Source organism: Lampris incognitus, chromosome 2, assembly GCF_029633865.1.
Source record: "Lampris incognitus isolate fLamInc1 chromosome 2, fLamInc1.hap2, whole genome shotgun sequence".
Lineage (NCBI taxonomy): Eukaryota > Metazoa > Chordata > Actinopteri > Lampriformes > Lampridae > Lampris > Lampris incognitus.
In genome coordinates, this window is record NC_079212.1 from 115,237,601 (window position 1) to 115,256,704 (window position 19,104).

General features: G+C 42.9%; 1 protein-coding gene across 1 annotated transcript in view; it reads right to left on the reverse strand.

Annotated features, from left to right (window-relative positions):
* Positions 1-2,300: 2,300 nt before the first annotated feature.
* The window catches only part of LOC130131577 (copine-9-like), a 208,637-nt gene continuing 191,833 nt past the window's right edge, over positions 2,301-19,104 (reverse strand). Inside the window, exons 22-23 of the mRNA XM_056301330.1 lie at positions 5,283-5,356; positions 2,301-2,528 (exon numbers count right to left, since the gene is read on the reverse strand). Coding sequence (XP_056157305.1) covers positions 2,301-2,528; positions 5,283-5,356 — 302 coding nt within the window. The remainder of the gene's footprint in view (positions 2,529-5,282; positions 5,357-19,104) is intronic.

Here is a 19,104-nt window from a genome sequence, read left to right on the forward strand (position 1 = left end):
CTATCATACTGAGATAAGACAAATATAAGGCCACGTGTCCATATCCTTTCTGGTACAATATGTAGACACATTCGCCACTTGATAATTGTCCCTTATGGCATGTTATGAGTTTGAGCACTGAGCTGGATGTGTGATGTGGACGGGCCAAATTAGTTGGTGTAACAAAGCTTCTGCCTATCAAGAATGTACATGCTGTATGGGGATTTTCGCAGGGAAGATGTCGCCATTTTTACCCCATGCTTAAAAAAAAAAGCCTTGAAGCTCGGAGGCAAACGTGTCAACTCAGTTGCACTATTTATGTCTGTCGTAGTGGGTTTGAGACAGAGAAAGGGACAGGGATCATAAGGGAGAGCAGAACCTGTAAAGTCCAGTACAAGGCTTCTGTTAAAAAACAGCTCACCTTGCTCCAATAACTGCAGCTCACAAACAAAGGCACAACAAAATAAATCACTGAGTAAAAAAAGACATGTCTAAAAAAGTTTTACATGCATTGCAAGTGCAGCGGTTCATACCGTAGCTTATGAGTCCAGGCGTACAACAGCAGAAAATATGTAACCATATCGTGGACATCGGATCAGAACTGAAGAGGGAAAACTGCATACATTTGCAAGAGAAAAGCAGCACATTGCAGAGCCTTCAAAAAGAGACCGAGTTGCAGGGGACAATAACTTCAGAGAGAAATATATGCCACTCCTACTCCCATTTTCTCTTGGCGTCTCCCTGCCAGTGAAAGTGGAGAATAGGAAGGTGACCCTGACACTTTTACCCCCTTGCTGCTACATGTGAAGTGCAAACTTCTTGTCTTTGAAATGTGCAGTGACCAGCTATTCTCACTGTAAACAGGTAGATGCTCCAGAGACTTTGAGAAAGGGAGGCAGGTTTGCCACCATTGACCACCCACCTCGTGAATGATTAATTCCAAATGATGTCCCAAGCTAAGAAAGTAAAAATGCAGAAGAGACGAGAATAACTTCAAAAGAATCGCAGAATACACGGAGATGGTTACGTTCAGCCTTGCTGCTCAGGCTATTATAATCTGCGCACTATGATTTGGTTAAATTGTATGGCATCTACAGAAAATGGACATGCTAGGGCAAGGGAAATTTCAGTTTGTGCTCCATCTCAAAACCAATTTCATGTCCTTGTATTTCCTGAAAACACATATACATGTGTTTGGGAGGTGCTTGCAATAGCTGCACTTCGGTGATGTTATTTGCAACTTCCTGATGCTCCACTTCTAAACGTCCATTTCAAACACCATTTGAATTTCATGATCAATACTCTTCAATACAGCAATACAGAGCACAATTTTGGATGCAGAAAAAAAAGCATGTCTTGTGGCTCACATATCCCACAATATACAGTGTGGGCTGGCAAAACCGTGGCAGCATTTCATTTTTGCCTTCCTCTATTTTCAGGTCTCCGTTTTTACTGTCAAGCCAAGCCTCTTAAGTACCCTGAGAAAGAACCAAACAGAAAAGGAAATAAGCCTCTGTCGTTGGCTTTCTTTGAGTTGATAGAAACTGTGACTGGCTACTTTTCTATTTATTACACTGTACAAGAGAAACTCTTATCACCATGGGCAAGGACATTGGCGTGGAAATCAAATTGAACAGAATGGAGTCACAACACACACACTCAACTTGGGTGCCATGAATGTTATATACTGCATGCGGTGGTTGCATGCAATAGTCAGTGCCATTGCTGTGGGGGCAAAAGTCCAACTCCTTGATGCCTCTTGTCCATTGTTTAACATGCATGAGGTCGATGACTTGGGGTGCGATACTCCCCTTAATGGTCACTTTCCATTTGAAGCCTTCAGACAGATACAGTCATTACATCAGGTATGAAATGACAACAGAGCTCAGCATTGCAAATATTGGGAAAAATGAGTTCCTATGCAAGAGCTTTTTAATGAAGAGCTTACTGTAGGAATCACCATGAACCTCTTTTACTGTAGTCTCTTCAGGTTTTGTCCTTCTGTCCCAGTGAGGCGTTCATGTGTAAACCCATTCGTCTTTGATGACCTAACTCAGACACTGATTTTCTTCAACACATCCCTTAACCCTAACTCTCACACATACACACACACACACACACACACACACACACACACACACACACACACACACACACATGCACGCACTTACGCACACACAAACACACACACACACACACACACACACACACACACACACACACACACACACACACACACACACACACACACACACACACACACACACACAGAACTCCTATTTGAATCCTTGTGCTTATTGCTCCAGTCTGCTGCCCTCATCTCAGGCATGCATGTTGCGTCCCTTGTGGGCAGGGGCGGTGGTTGAGGTGGTGGTGGCCTCGGTGGAGGACTCAGAAGTGGCGGGCAGGGCAGGCCTGGGTTCAATCCCCCGGCTCTTCATGAAAGACAACAACTGGTCAGGGATCTCAGCTAGGACATCTTTAGCCAGCCTGGCCATGCTTAGGACCTGGTTCCCTGACCGGTCAATATAGTCTCGGAAAGGAACAAACTAGATGAAAAGGGAGAAAAAAGGAGTATATGTAAGTGAGTCCACCCAGATCTACAATTTACTTATTTTGGTGAACCTTTTGGTCCACTGGCCTTTCTCAAGACGAAGAGGGTATTTTGAAATATGTTGACTAAAATGTGAACAAATTAAAATGCACAGAAGTCCCTTTCACACATGCAGCCTAACCTGTAAACTTCACAGTAATTTTGTAAGTCAGGGTCATGAGCAAATACGAGCTGGAGTTGATATTCCATAGTAGTTGTACTGGAAATTTGCTAATTGAAGACCTAGTAACATTTCTGTAAATTTTCCGAAATGATGATAGTTGGCACAAAAGGCGTAAAATTTCCTGGTAAATCACATAAAGGGCTCTAGTTTCTGGGTCATAGCTTAGTTGAAGGCGCTGGTGCTAAAAGTTGATCTAATGTGTGGCCATTACTTTTTTTTTTTTTTTTGCTAATTTTGGGACATACTACACTGGCAGTAATCGGACAATGGAGGTGCAGTTTTAAAAGAGTTGGATTAGAAGGAATAAATTATCAGTAGGAGTGGTGGGGGCTGTCTTCAATTACGGCCAATCAGATTAGCTCCTCTCATTCTCTTTAAAAGCAGTGTGCTCTCTGTCATGGCGAACTACTAATTTTGTAATGGACGGTAAAAATACAGACTAGTTAAGGCAGAAAAGCTTCTCCCAGGAGGAAACTGATGTCCTTGATTGGGAGGTGCAGAATCGCCAAGTGTGCATACAACGGACTTTAACATCAATTCCAATGTAATATGATAGTTGTTATCACAGATCAATTAGCCTAGGCAATCTGCTCATTCTTTCAGGTTAAATTAGGTTAATTGAAATATTGAACTCCTTGTTGTTTTCCATGCATAATGATGCACATTGACTGTTTTATGGTGGAAGACAATGATATATGTACATGCAGATATTTTGTTTTGTGATTAAAAAGGTTTAGGACAGTAGCCATTAGTTAAATTATTCACAAAATAGGCCAACATAACATTTACAAAAGTGGCCTGTGTGATTTTGGATAAGCCTATGCTTAGCGCACCTTCGCCTAAAGCCTGGAAACTACCACACAATACCTGCGTCTGCGCTAAGACATGGTCTGACCAGGCAGAGATGCATGCATAATATCTGGTTTTATTTGACACCAAACTAGCACTGCGCCACCTGATTTTGGCTGACACACCCTCTACTGTGCCCCTATGGCTATTTCGGTGCAAGCGATGTAGTGGTGAGCCCGGAAATACGCAATTGTGCCCAGGTGAGAGAAAAACCACCTTGCACCCAGCAGAATTGTCGCTACATCTGCATTAACGCTACTGCCAGCCTTGCACCGTCTGGAAACTAGAGCCCAAAGGGTCAAAGAACAACTTAATCCTAGGCTATATTAATGAGTTTGCTGACATCTACACGTTAAAAACCTCATAAAGCATGCCAAGCTGGCCTTGGTCCTCCGTGAAGTTACAACAATAACATTAATAATGCATCTGTTTGATGTAAGTGTGCCAAAGAACAAGCACTGACATACTATTGACAGTTGTTAGTGCTAACTCTGTCTGTCTGTCTTTCTGTCTGTTTATTTGTCTGCCATCAATGCTGATAGCTGGTAAACCTAAATCAAACAGACCCATTAGTAATTTTTGTTTAACGTTTTGGACTCAGAATTATAAGGTTATGAAGTAAAAATTAGCTGCTAAGCTAACTTTGAGTGTTCACGTGCTTGCTACTGAATCAGCGTCTTGCTATGGTTACACAGCAAATCTGTTGCCAGCGCATTAATTTAGAACTGTGATTAAACTTTAGCCAAACTACGTGTGCATTATACAGTTTAACGCACACCCTCCAGCCAATCAGAAATGAGTATTCTCTGTGACCATGGTATAAGATGCTTTAACAGGAGTAAGCTCTCCGGAATGCCCTCAGAAAATCTTCTGGAGAGAAGCTGTATGTGTGAACACGGGAAACCAGTGACAATGCAGTAAAAGTCATGTTTTTGAATATATGGTGGCAACTCATCCATCCATCCATCCATTATCTAAGCCGCTTATTCCAATCAGGGTTGCGGGGATGCTGGAGCCTGTCCCAGCAGTCATTGGGGAGCAGGCAGGGAGACACCCTAGACAGGCCCGCCAGTCCAGCACAGGGCTTTCACACACACACACACACACACACACACACACATACACACACACACACACACACACACACACACACACACACACACATCTTCACATAATTCAGACCTAGGGATAATTTAGTATGGCCGAGTCACCTGACCTGCATGTCTTTGGACTGTGGGAGAAAATTTGAGTACCCGGAGGAAATCCATGCAGAAACAGGGGAGAACATGCAAACTCCACACACAGGACGCTCCAGGATGACCCCCAAGAATGGACAACCCTGGTTTTCGAACCCAGGACCTTCTTGCTGTGAGGTGACCGTGCTAACCAGCCTAATTTTTTCACCAAAGCTTAAAACCATTTGCGAATGTCATGGAACAGCTTGCACTAACTATTAAGTAACAAGCGCCATAGAAAACTACCTCTGACTCTCTGCTGTCAAAGTGCAGGATTCAGTTCAGTATATGGAGTTTGTATGTGCGAGTCAGCTTAGAGAACTGGGGAAATGCAGCCATAAAATGGTTCCGGTAATGCTAAATTACAATATACTGGCTTTACTATGAGACAGTATGTGGGTTATGGAAAGGAGAACAGAAAGTAGGAATACAAGGTATTTACCTGGACAATGTCTCTTTCAGCAAAACGTCCCCTTGATGATACTCGGACCTCATCTCCATCTAGCTCCTCCATGGCTGTGGACAAATTAATCATTTAACTTGATGTTGACGGCAGCACTGTTAGGTAGAGATATGATTTACGTACATAACCTGTTTAAGGCACAAAAGATGGACTCTGAAAATATAGGCCAACATAAAACGCACTCCTTTACATATTCACGGCTCAAAACCATTTCCATTACATACCCCTAAAGCCTGGGGTTATTTTACCTCCATCTAATGTTCCAAACCAAGACAAGAGAGGAGATGAGGGGAGACACAGCTGTTGGCAAAGTCATTCAGCTCTGTACAGGAAGTAACAAAGGGTTCAGGCCAAGTTGACTGCTACTTTAGCTATAGACTGCATGTTAATGTCTCTTCTGTATCACATCCATTCTCAGCTAGTCTCCGGATGGGACGGAGCACACCAGGCAAACTGATATATCAGCTCTCATAAAGAGAGAAGAAGGGACACTTTCGCTCATACACGGGTATGGGGAGAAAGTTATGTGTTGTTCTGGAGTACTTCACATTTTCCTGTCAACAGATAAAATTAAAGCAGATTAGCTGAGGGGGAGACAAAAAAACTTGTGGCTGTTTCAATTTGTTTTCCGACAAGAGTTAAATTTCTTCCTTTTTCAAAACTAAGATCTGAAGATAAGTAAAAGAAAAGAAAAGGAAAGGAAAGGAAAGGAAAGGAAAGGAAAGAGGAAAGGCAAGGAAAAGCAGGATGATGGCTGACCATGCTGAGACAGGAGAGATGGGGCTTTTCTGCATGACAAAAAGAGATGACAGATGGAGGGAGGGCACACCTGGGATGAGAGGAGAAGAGGAGCAGGGGATAAATCAAGAAATGAAAAAAAACAAAACAAGAGAGATCTGGCACAGGTTGCAAAGGGAGCAGACAGAAAAATCAGTAAAAGACAGAGCAAGGGGAGGCCAGGAGTGAGGCAGAGAGGAATCAATAAAAGTCAGTAAGTCAAAAATCAAAAAAATAAAAGATGTGAGGGAAAGGTGTGTGGATCATGTGTCCTGGGTAAATCCTGGTATGTGTGCATATCCATCCATCCATCCATTATCAAAGCCGCTTATCCAAATTCAGGTCACGTGATGCTGGAGCTTGTCCCAGTAGTCACTGGGTGGCAGGCGGGGAGACACCCTGGTCAGGTCGCCAGTCCATCACAGGGCCCACACACAAACACACACACACACACACACACACACACACACACACACACACACACACACACACACACACACACACACACACACACACACCTAGGGACAATTTAGTACGGCCAATTCACCTGACCTGCATGTCTTTGGACAGTGGGAGGAAACCGGAGCACCCAGAGGAAACCCACGCAGACACGGGGAGAACATGCAAATTCCACACAGAGGACGACCCAGGATGACCCCCAAGGTTGGATTACCCCGGGACTCAAACCCAGAATTTTCTTGCTGTGAGGTGATGTGTGCATATAATAAATAATAACAATAATAATAATGCCTTATACATAAAATGTAGTTCTAAGTGTTCAAAGTGCACTACAATAAACATACAACAGATAAAACACATAAAATCAGGCAATTAGTCAAAAAAGGTTGAAAAGGTATAAATGACAGGTCGATACAGACAACATAATCTGCAGAATAAAATGATAAAACAACAATAGAAGTAGATATAAAAATAGCCATAATTTTCTATTTATACTTAGGAGAGTGGGGATAGTGCGCATACCCACATATGCACACTTTCCCCACTCCTAGGCGCAAAGAAATGCACATAAATGTCTGACTTTCATTCAAGCCCTCCTTCCAAATGTGTGCATACGGTCATGTGCATGAAACACACACAAACATAAACACGCTTACACATGCAGACACACGGTGGGCCACATAGTGTAGAGAATACACCTTAACAAGAGTTACATGGAGAAGTGATGACACAATGGGGATGAGCTGAAGGGCTCCTTTGCCCAGATATCAAGTTGTTCCCTGCTTCTGAAATCATATGCGCCGCTGCTAGCTTGTGATCAAATCCCACCAGAGAATACACCAAAGAAACCCAGTGTCATCCCCATCAGCCTGCTACGTAGTTTCGTAGAGGAAAACATATCATGGAATTAGACTATCCTTTAAGAATCCTTAAAAAAAAAGAAAAAAAAAGAAATAGGAAGAGATGCTAAAACACACAGCATCTATTATGAATTATAATGGCTTCAAATCTAATGTTACATGTCATCCTCTTTATCTTCCATCATTCCAACTTCTCTATAACCTCTCTCTATATATAATAAAACAGGTAGAGAGCGATACAATGAGAGATGAGAAAAAAACAATAAATGAGCCTGAGGGAAAGAGAGAAGAAGAAATGCGAGGAAATGAGTCAAATCAGAGAGACGATGAACAGGAACAATTTATTGTAATTTCTTTCATGTACAGTGCATCTGGAAAGTATTCACACCCCTTCACTTTCCCCACATTTTGTTATGTTACAGCCTTATTCCAAAATGGATTAAATTCCTTTTTTTTCCTCATCAGTCTACATACAATACCCCATAATGACAAAGTGAAAAAGGTTTTGTAGAAATTTTTGCAAATTTATTAAAAATAAAAAACTGAAATATTGCATGTACATAAGTATTCACACCCTTTACTCAGTACTTGGTTGAGGCACCCTTGGCAGCGATTACAGCCTCAAGTCTTCTTGGGTATGAAGCTACAAGCTTGGCACACCTATATTTGGGGTATTTCTCCCATTCTTCCCTGCAGATCTTCTCGAGCTCTGTAAGGTTAGATGGGGAGCGTCGCTGCACAGCTATTTTCAGGTCTTTCCAGAGATGTTCAGTGGGGTTCAAGTTTGGGCTCTGGCTGGGCCACTCAAGGACATTCACGGACTTGTCCCAAAGCCACTCCTTCGTTGTCTTGGCTGTGTGCTTAGGGTCGTCGTCATGTTGAAAGGTAAACCTTCATCCCAGTCTGAGGTCCTGAGCGCTCTGGAGCAGGTTTTCATCAAGTATCTCTGTACTTTGCTCCATTCATCTTTCCCTCGATCCTGACTAGTCTCCTAGTTCCTGCCGCTGAAAAACATCCCCACAGCATGATGCTGTCACCACCATGCTTCACTGTAGGGATGGTATTAGCAAGGTGATGAGAGGTGCCTGGTTTCCTCCAGATGTGACATTTGGCATTCAGGCCAAAGAGTTCACTCTTGGTTTCATCAGACCAGAGAATCTTGTTTCTCATGGTCTGAGAGTCCTTTAGGTGCTTTCTGGCAAACTCCAAGCGGGCTGTCATGTGCCTTTTACTGAGCAGAGGCTTCCGTCTGGCCACTCTACCATAAAGGCCTGATTGGTGGAGTGCTGCAGAGATGGTTTTCCTTCTGGAAGGTTCTCCCATCTCCACAGAGAAACGCTGGAGCTCTGTCAGAGTGACCATCGGGTTCTTGGTCACCTCCCTGACCAAGGCCCTTCTCCCCCGATTGCTCAGTTTGGCTGGGGGGCCAGCTCTAGGAAGAGTCCAGGTGGATCCAAACTTCTTCCATTTACAAATGATGGAGACCACTGTGCTCTTCGGGACCTTCAAAGCTGTAGAAATTTTTTTGTACCCTTCCCCAGATCTGTGCCTCGATACAATCCTGTCTCGGAGGTCCACAGACAATTCCTTTGACTTCATGGCTTGGTTTCTGCTCTGACATGCACTTTCAACAGTGGGACCTTATATAGACAGGTGTGTGCCTTTCCAAATCATGTCCAATCAATTGAATTTACTACAGGTAAAATGTCTTTATTATCCCCCCCATTAGATGATACACATATGACATTTATTAGAGTTTTTTAAATATTCTTTTTAATATTTTAACTGCCTGTCCTTCCAACTGTGCCCCAACACCATCCCAATATATAATTCACATAAATTACCTTGTTATATTTTTAATGTACGTCATTTCAACAGTGCCCTGTCCTAAATGCTTTTCAAAATCAAACCCCAGTCCCATTGGTTGTAATGTTTTCTACCCCTCCATTGGTTGCTGTGCATCATAAGTACCTACCCCATTGGTTGTTATAGTTTGAATGTTTCCTCATCTCATTGGTTGCTGTCCAACCGAAATTAGGGGCGTGACGCTGGGCAGTGCAAACTGTATGATTCTTTGTGAAAACACATTAGCAGCTGACGAGTGCAAGATGCATGAAACAGTCCTGTACTGCAATGTATTAAAATCTTTTTTTCTTGTATCCGTGTTGATATTCCGCTCCTCATTAGTTGAGCACTCACAACACCATTGACGGTTTCAGGAAAAAAAACGCTATATATATATATATGTGTGTGTGTGTGTGTGTGTGTGTGTGTGTGTGTGTGTGTGTGTGTGTGTATATATTATAGGCCGCACGGTGGCGCAGTGGTTAGAGCCCCGGTGTAGTCCAACCTTGGGGCTCGTCCCGGGTCGTCCTGTGTGGAGTTTGCATGTTCTCCCCGTGTCAGCGTGGGTTTCCTCCGGGGGCTCCGGTTTCCTCCCACAGTCCAAAGACATGTAAGTCAGGTGAATCGGCCATACTAAATTGTCCCTAGGTATGAATGTGTGTGGGTGTTTGTGTGTATGTCGGCCCTGTGTGATAGTCTGGTGGCCTGTCCAGGGTGTCTCCCCACCTGCCGCCCAATGACTGCCGGAATAGGCTCCAGCATCCCCGCAACCCTGAGAGCAGGATAAACAATTTGGAAAATGGATGGATGCATATATATATATATATATATATATATATATATATATATATATATATATTAAGATAGACGTAGGAAAAAAACTTTAATACATAACAGTACAAGCCTGTTTTGTGTGTCGCACACTCATCAGCTGCCAAGTCGGCTGTACAACAAAGAAAAAAACCAGCGAATAAATGTTATGTTGCCACGCACCACGCTCCTAGTTGCGGTGACAGCAACCAATGGGAGGGTAGGAAACATTTGAATCAAATGTGTTTTCATTTGGAAACACAAGAGGGGGGCATATTATATATACCCCTGTGCTGGAAGTGATGCATCCACCTCTGAGGCTGTCTTCATGTCGGAGGATCGCTAAAGCAAGCCTTTACTGCCTCCAACATTTGAAATCATCATCCAACACAGTTTTGCCCCACGTTTGGTGTGGAGTTTAGGGAGTGAACTGCTGTCTTGTTTTGAGTCTCAAAATGTTTAATTCCAAGATATTGCTGGTAAAATTTTCTTACCCCAGTGGCAGACACTATTGCTTGTTTCAAAAAAGCACATTTATTTCATGACTGTAAGACTTCTCATAAGGAATTTTTTACTAAATGGGAATACAGAACTTAAAACAAGAAACTCAATTTAAGTCCTACTATCAAGGGCACTTTCTTGAAACGAGCAATAATATCTTCCAGTTGGGTAAGAATGTTTTACTAGTATATGCATACAAGACTTGAAGCAAGATAAAATCCCCTGACAAGCTTGTCCTTTTTTGCAGTGTATTCTATAAATCCTTGATTGGAGGTGGTAAAGGACAAAAGAAAGGATGTATTAAAGAAGATTGAAGACAGTAGTAAAGCTGAATTCCTGTTTCAATCCTTTCCCCTTAAGCCTAAAATCCTTCCAGTTGTCACATAAACCTGTCAGCCTCCTTAAACATCCACAGAGGAAGAACCCAGTGAAACGCAATGTGCATTTACTAAACACAGAACATCTCTGCCAGCATTTCACAGGTCCCTCAACTATTTTTGCTTTTAGTTCACCATGCACTCTGTTTTCCACTGTTTCACTGCTAATTTCTCTTTCTGTCACACACCCTGTGTATAAGATCTTGCATGCACACACACACACACACACACACACACACACACACACCACACATACACACACACACACACACACACACACAAAATAATATGGCCAATGGTGTATCCTGAAGCGTTCACCCCTGACCCTGGGCATTGCCCTGTTTACTGAGTAATAGGTCCCACAGAGAGTTCTCCTGTCTTTTGGCTTGAATAATTTCTTGCCCCCCCCCCCAGCTCGTGAGTTTAATTCAAATACTTTGCTAATGAACCTTTGTGGAGTTATCCGTGCATTTAAATTATGCTTGACTACTTGAGGAGACTAATTCTGCATGCCAGGTCTTATCATCCTCTTATCAAACTGTCATGTTGACAGGATTGAGGAGCGATGGATGTCATTTTCCGAGCTCCTTTTCTCGAGCACCACCTGTCTCAACAGTGACTATTTATCAGCTATCATCTTTTATGAAACACAATATTTTAGTGTGTGTGTATATATACAGTGTAATTTGAATTGTATAGTAATCTTAATCAAGATTCAAAATTAAGGGGTACCCAGGTAGCGTAGCAGTCTATTCCATTGCCTACCAACATGGGGATCGCCGGTTTGAATCCCTGTGTTACCTTCGGCTTGGTTGGGTGTCCCTACAGACACAATTAGCCGTGTCTGCGGGTGGGAAGCCAGATGTAGATATGTGTCCTGGTCGCTGCACTAGCGCCTCCTCTGGCCAGTCGGGGTGCCTGTTCAGTGGGGAGGGGGCAGCGTGATACTCCCACGTGCTACATCCCCCTGGGGAAATGTCTCACTGTCAGGTGAAGAGAAGTGGCTGGTGACTCCACATGTATCAGAGGAAGCATGTGGTAGTCTGCAGCCCTCCCCGGATCGGCAGAAGGGGTGGAGTAGCGACCAGGATGGCTCGAAAGAGTGAGGTAATTGGCCGGATACAATTGGGGAGAAAAAAAAAAGATTGAAGATTCAATATTTTATTGCCATACAACATTGTTGTTCGGAATTTACCTCAGTGTGCTCATGACAGAACAATAAAGTCAAAGCATAACATAAGAAAAAAAACACAGAACACATAACGCCCACCCGATGTACATCCATGGATCTAAGATCTAGTGCAAAATAAGAATAAAATATCAGGTGCTTTAAAATACAGTAAAATACAATAAAATACACTAACCAACAGTGGAAAATACCTCCTTGAGCAGCTTAGTGGGGATGCTGTCTAAGATGCAAGAGGAGGAGTTCATATTGGAGACTGTACTCTCTAACACTGAAAATTTAATTGGTCTAAATGGGTAAAAGAGGCAGAATTAACATGGGGAATGGAAAGAATGCAAGGGCCAGGCTGGATTTGGGACCTGATATTCTCCACCTTATTTGCAACATGAGTGAGAAATTTTTCGGACAGCCCAACATTAAGTTCAAAAAGAGAAGTGAAGGGACCATTTATAACAGAATCAATTACCCTAAAGAGAACTTTAGGATTGTGGTTATTTCTTGATATCAATTCAGAGAAGTATGCTGATCTTGCATCCTTAACTGCTTTCTGGTAAATCAGCATTTGGTTTTTGAGGGTGTTATATGCTATTTCGGACTTGTTGACCTTCCATTGTCGTTCACATTTTTCTACAGTCTTTTAAGGGTTTGTTTGTAGCTGATGTTACAACAGGTGTAATGTTAGTTGAAGAAGCTGAGCTAGCTAACTTTAGCAGCCTTACTGCTGCCTCAGCTTGTTGTGCACCCACCACACCAACAACTTCTAGCAATACTCCCTCTGCTGCTAGTTGCAGTGAACCAGCTATAGTGTGGGAGGAAAGTGTCAGAGGCGACACTGACAGTAAGCAGCAGCCCACCATAAACCAGACACCTGCTCGAAATGCTCCAGTTCAGCATCCAGCACCATCACCATCACACAGCGACCTGGGCAGCACCAGCGAGAGCAGCAAATCGGTGAGTGACACTGCGATCATTAGTGAAGACCCTGCATTGTGGCCAGATAAATTGACAGATAAGGAGAGAATTGAAATTGTAAAAAAAAAAAGGCCCCAAACAAATAAGGGATATCAAGTTCCCAACAAATACAGACACAACCCCAAGACGGTTTACAAAAGGTACAAGATAACAATGAAAAAGGGGGAGAAAATAACAAGGAAGTGGCTAATGTATTCAGTTAATGCAGATGCTGTATTTTGTTTTAGCTGTCGTGTCTTTGGAAAAAAAGACACGAGCTGGAGGTGGCAGAGTTAAAGATGCTAAGATTTTTACAGGGAGTGACGAAGAAGGACAGGATTAGGAATGATTATATTAGAGGGACCGCTCAAGTTGGACGGTTTGGAGACAAATTAAGAGAGGCGAGATTGAGATGGCTTGGACATGTGTGGAGGAGAGATGCTGGGTATATTGGGAAAAGGATGCTGAATATGGAGCTGCCAGGGAAGAGGAAAAGAGGAGGGCCAAAGAGGAGGTTTATGGATGTGGTGAGGGAAGACATGCCGCTGGTGACTGGTTGACAGAGGAAGATGCAGAAGACAGGAAGAAATGGAAATGGATGATCCGCTGTGGCGACCCCTAATGGGAGCAGCCGAAAGTAGTAGTAGTAGATAGGCGGGGAAAGTTTTGAAGCATTTAGTCTTAGTGGACAGTGACCTGTAGCACCTCCCTGAGGGAAGGCGCTGGAAGAGGTGATGAGCAGGATGTGAGGGGTCGGAGATGATCTTCTTTGCTCACTTTACAGTCTGGTGAATTTATAGAGACTCAACTGAGGGGATTGGGTTGCCTATGATTTTGGATGCCTTGTTGACAATTCACTGTAGCTATTTCCATGTTTGACTGTCTGTGCCACCGTACAATACTGTAATAGAAGATGTGATGATGGAGTCAATGATGGCTGAGTAGAAAAACATGAGGAGTTGATGTTTCATCTGGTATTTTTTAAGCTGCCTAAGGAAGTAAAGTTATTGTTGAGCTTTTGCATTGATGTGTTCAGTGTTAGATTTCCACTTCAGGTTATTGCTGATATATGTTCTGTGGAATTTAAAGGAGTCGGTGGTGATGATGGGACCTCAATCTATTTGTATGGGTATTTTGAGATTCAGCATCGGAAGTCAATAATGTGTTCTTGGGTTTTGGCTCTATTAAGCAGGTCATGTTTGTGCACCAAGTGACAGCTTGGTCTACTTCAGTGTGGTACTGTGTTAGAGATGAGGCCTACAATGGTTGTGTCCTCTGTGTATTTTATTATTTTCACAGAACTCTCCATGGATGTAAAGTGGGTGGTGTAAAGTGAGAAGAGCCAGGAAGCGAGAACACAGTCCTGAGGAGCTTCTGTACTGGTAGAGGGTGTGAGGCTGGTTACACTGAACAACAATTTTTTTCAAACATTTTGCTTCATAAAAAAAAAAAGGATTGGAATTTGGAGAAACATTAAAATAACTTTTACTGAATTTAACATGTTTAATCACATAATGATGCTAACACATTGTGTTAGTTCAACTGAGCTTAAAATGTTTTGCAGCTGATTTTCATTTGCACTTAGCATCTGGTGCCTCTCTCGTGTCAGTGTACAACAATAGTCGGCCAGCACTGATGGATTCCAGTTGACCTGATACCTCTTTTCTATGTCCTGGTGAAACCTTCCACCATGTTCATCACTGACTGCACCAAGATCAGCAGGGAAGAAGTCCAAAGTGTGAGTGCAGAAAATTAATTTTCAATTGCATGTTGCACTTCATGGTTTTGTATGCTTTAAGCATGTTGTCAAGTGGCTCAGTGTAGTTTGGTGCGCTTTAGTTGCCAAGAAAATTCACAACAACATCCTTAAATGTCTTCCATGCTATTTTCTTTGGCCCCACTAGCAGATCTTCTAACTCTCTGTCATTGATGACTTGTCTGATTTGTGGACCAACAAAAATGCCTTCCTTAATCTTGGCATCAGTTATTCTTGGAAACATCTGTCTCAAGTAGAGAAATCCATCACCTTCTTAGTTTATTGCTGTCATCAAATGTTTCATCAATCCGAGTTTTATATGAAGAGGAGGCAGAAATATCTTTGTTGGGTCGACAAGTGGTTTATGTGCCACACTTTTCTGCCCTGGAATGACATGCTTACAGGGCGGCCAGTTCTTTTTAATGTAATGTGACTCTTTAGCACGGCTATCCCATTCACACAGGAAACAACAGTACTTTGTGTATACAAGCTGCATTCCTAGTAGCAGTGCCAGTAATTATGACTTCCAGTCATAATTGTTTTGCTGTATGTTTCAACAACAGTTCCATGTTATTGTGGGTTTCTTTCATGTGTACTGCATAGCCAGTGGGTACTGAAGGGTGGACATCGCTATTGTGTAACAGGACAGCTTTCAGGCTTAACTTTGACAATTCTATAAAAAGCCACCATTGTTGTGGGTCACGCACACAACCCAAAGCCATGAACAATCCATCAGTGCAGATACAGAGGTTGTCAACCTGCGTAAAGAAGTTTGTCAAATGTTCTTGACAGTTCTGAAAGATAAAAATGTTTGTACTTGGTGACAGCAAACCCCATCCTTGCAATCTTGAGCCAGGTAGTTCTGCTTTAGCTTTTGACAAATCTAAATCCCTGACCAGGTCATTTGATTCTGGCTGTGTTATCAGATGAGGATAACCATGCATAAAGAGTTCAACATCTGGATCAGTGTCATTTTCCACATCTGGTTCATGCATTGTGGCAACTTCATCTGCCTCAATTAGGCTCCATGTCTCTGGTGGCTTTGGTACTGGCAAACTCTCATCATGTGGCACTGGTCTCATGGCTGAAGGCAGATTGGGGTATTCAATAGATTTCTTATTTTTAGTAGAGAAGCCAGATACATTGGTCAGACAGAAGTAACAGTTCATCACATGATCCCTCTGTTCTCACCATATCATTGGGACTGCAAATGGCATTGACTTCCAAATACCTCTGAGCCAATCTCTCAGGTTGACTGCACATGTTGCACAACAAACGGGAGGAGCCCAGGATTTCTCTTGGTCACCAATTTTACTTCCAAAGTAGAGCTCATAGGCTTTCTTAATAAGTACAGTCATGGTGCGTCTTTGAGCCTTAAGCGTACACTCGCCACAGATGTAACAGAATGTATCGCAACGGTTGCAACATTGATGAGACTTTTCTGCTGTATTAAATCTTCCTGAAGACAATAAATCCTATTGTTAAGTATACTCACTATGCTATTCCCTGAAGAATATGTGCACCAACATGTGTCCAAACAGCATCTGTATATGTGAGCAGCTTTTATAGCCTGTCTACCAGCATCTAACCTGACTAAGCATGCTCAGGCATACTTAAGACAACATTTGCATAGCACCTAAACTGAGTGCACGCATGCCCAGGCATGCTTGGACTGACCAAAACAGCTTTCTTTGTGGGCAATATACAAGTAGACTTAAAATATGATGGGAAATCACAAAAATAGGTTATTTCTACAAAACGGTATGTGATAGGAACATTTTTTTTTTTTTAATAAATTTATTTCTGATTTTTCCCTTTTTTCTCCCAATTTAGTGGCCAATTGATCCCTATTTTAATTCAAACACCCACCCTTGTATTGCATGCGTTCGCCAACTGCATCTCTCCGGCCGGCAGTCTCGAAGGAAAGCGCCTCCCCACTTTCGTGACAAGGCGAATCCAAGCCGAACCACTGTTTTTCCGACACACACAGAGACGCATTCACATGACGAACACAAGCCGACTCCGCCCCCCTCCCGAAGACAGCGTTGCCAATGATTGCTGCTTCACCGAGTCCGGCCATAGTCGGATCTGACGAGACCGGGGCGCGAACCCCAGTCCCCAGTGGGCAACTGCATCGACACCAAGCCGATGCTTAGACCGCTACGCCACCGCGGACGGTGTGATAGGAACATTTTAAGGTGATTCTTGTGATCAGCAGCCCAAAATCCATAAAATACAATCAAAAGTGTTCAGGAAGCAAAATCTTTGTTGCCCAGTGTTGTCAACCTTCTGTCTGTCCACCAGTGTTGTCCACCTTCAACCTCTGTGGCCTGTTCCACAGGAAGCTCCAAATCTAGTGGTCTATGGCTGGGTCAATGTTCATATCCAAAAGTATGGCAAAGAGGTTGAGTGAGTTGATGGAGTTAAAGGTGAAACTAAAGTTTATGAACAGGATGCCTTTGTAGGTGTTTGGTAATTCCAGGAGTTGCAGGGAATGGTGGAGTGCTATGCTAACTGCATCCTCAACAGACCGGTTGGCTTGACTGGTAAATTGATATGGATTCATCATTAGGGAGATGTAGGATTTCAAGTATGACAGAATGACGCACTCAAATGCCATTATGGCCACAGATGATAGGGTAACTGGTCTAAAGTCACTGAGGCAGGTGGTCTTTGATAACTTTGGGACAGGAATGATGGTAGAGTTTGAAGCACTGTGGGACTGCAGAAGCTTAGAGAGTGGTTAAATATGGTGGTAAATACTGGGGCTAATTGAGCTGCACAGTGGCCCAGCAAAGCAGGACTGATCCCATCTGGCCCTGTTGCTTTCCTGATGTTCAGCTTCTTGAATGTAGCTCTCACCTTATCCTCCTGGATGCAGAAGGATGGCATTGGAGTGGGAGTAGGGGGGATGGCTGGTGGAATGTGTTTTGCAAACCTTGCATAAAACTAATTTAATTTATCTGGGAGGTTTGGGTCATTATCTGGAAGGGAGCAGGGGCATTTTTTTGTAATCTGTCATGTCCTCAAGTTTTTTCTATATTGATCTGGAGTTACCGGATGAGAATTGTTGTTCCAATTTCGTTGCATAGGTGGACTTTGCTTTTCTTACTGCGGCACACAAGTTATATTCGGCTGTTCTGTATTGATTCCTGTCTCCATCTTTGTATGCCCAGTTCTTTTCTTTGCATAGGAGGTGTAATTTTTTGGAGTACCGGGATTTTTTTATTGCCACAGATTGTCACCGTTTTGGTAGGAATGCACAGTTTCTCGCACAACTTGATGTATGACATCACTGTGTCAGTAAGTTCATCAAGGGAGTCGCAAGCTGCGCTAAATACTATATTCCAATTAGTGTATTTGAAGCACCGTCAAAGCATTTCAATGGCATCTATGAACCAGGACCTGACAAATTTGAATGTTTTCTTAATGGATTTAAGCTTTTGTCTGTATTTTAGTATGAGGAGTAAAACAGCGCGGTTGGACGTTCCCAGTGGAGCCCTCGGGAATGTACAGTAAGAATCCGGAATTGAGATGTAGCAGTGATCCAATGTTTTCTTTTCTCTGCTATCGCAAGTGACTTGTTGGTTGTAGTTGGGGAGTTCAAGGCACAGGTTCGTATGGTGACAAAGTTATAGTTGTCAATAGAGGAGATATGTTGTGAGTGCGCTAATAGCTGGATTAGCATTAGTTTGTGATGGAACATAAACGCCAACAAATACAATTGAAGCGAATTCTCTCAGGAGGTAATATGGTCTGCATTTCAAACTAAGGAATTCAAGATCAGGAGAGCAGTAGCAATGCAGGATTGTTGAGTTGTTTCAACTGCGCTGACTGACCATGAGACAAATAACTCCACCTTTTGATTTGCGGCATAGATTGAGTGACCTGTCGGCTCTGAAGATAGTGAAGCCAGAGGGGTTTACTGTCCGATCAGGGACCAATGGATCCAGCCATGTCTTGGTAAAGCATAAGGCTGAGCTGTCTCTGTAGTCTCTGTCAGTTTATATTAAAAACAGAAGTTCATTTTTGAGGGATCACAAGTTAGATAAGATCAGTGCCGATAGTGGGGGCTGATAGGGCCATCTCCTGAACCTGGAGAGCACCCAGCTCTCTGTCTCCCTGTGCTAGGTGTATTTCCCCAGGGTGGTGATCCAATGTGTTCACAACCAGCATATCTGCTGGAATGTTGGCAGATAGTCCCAAATTGCCAAATGTAGTCCTCCTGATGTACAGCAACTCCTCGCAGCTGTATTTCTGTAGTCATAATGCTTTCCTG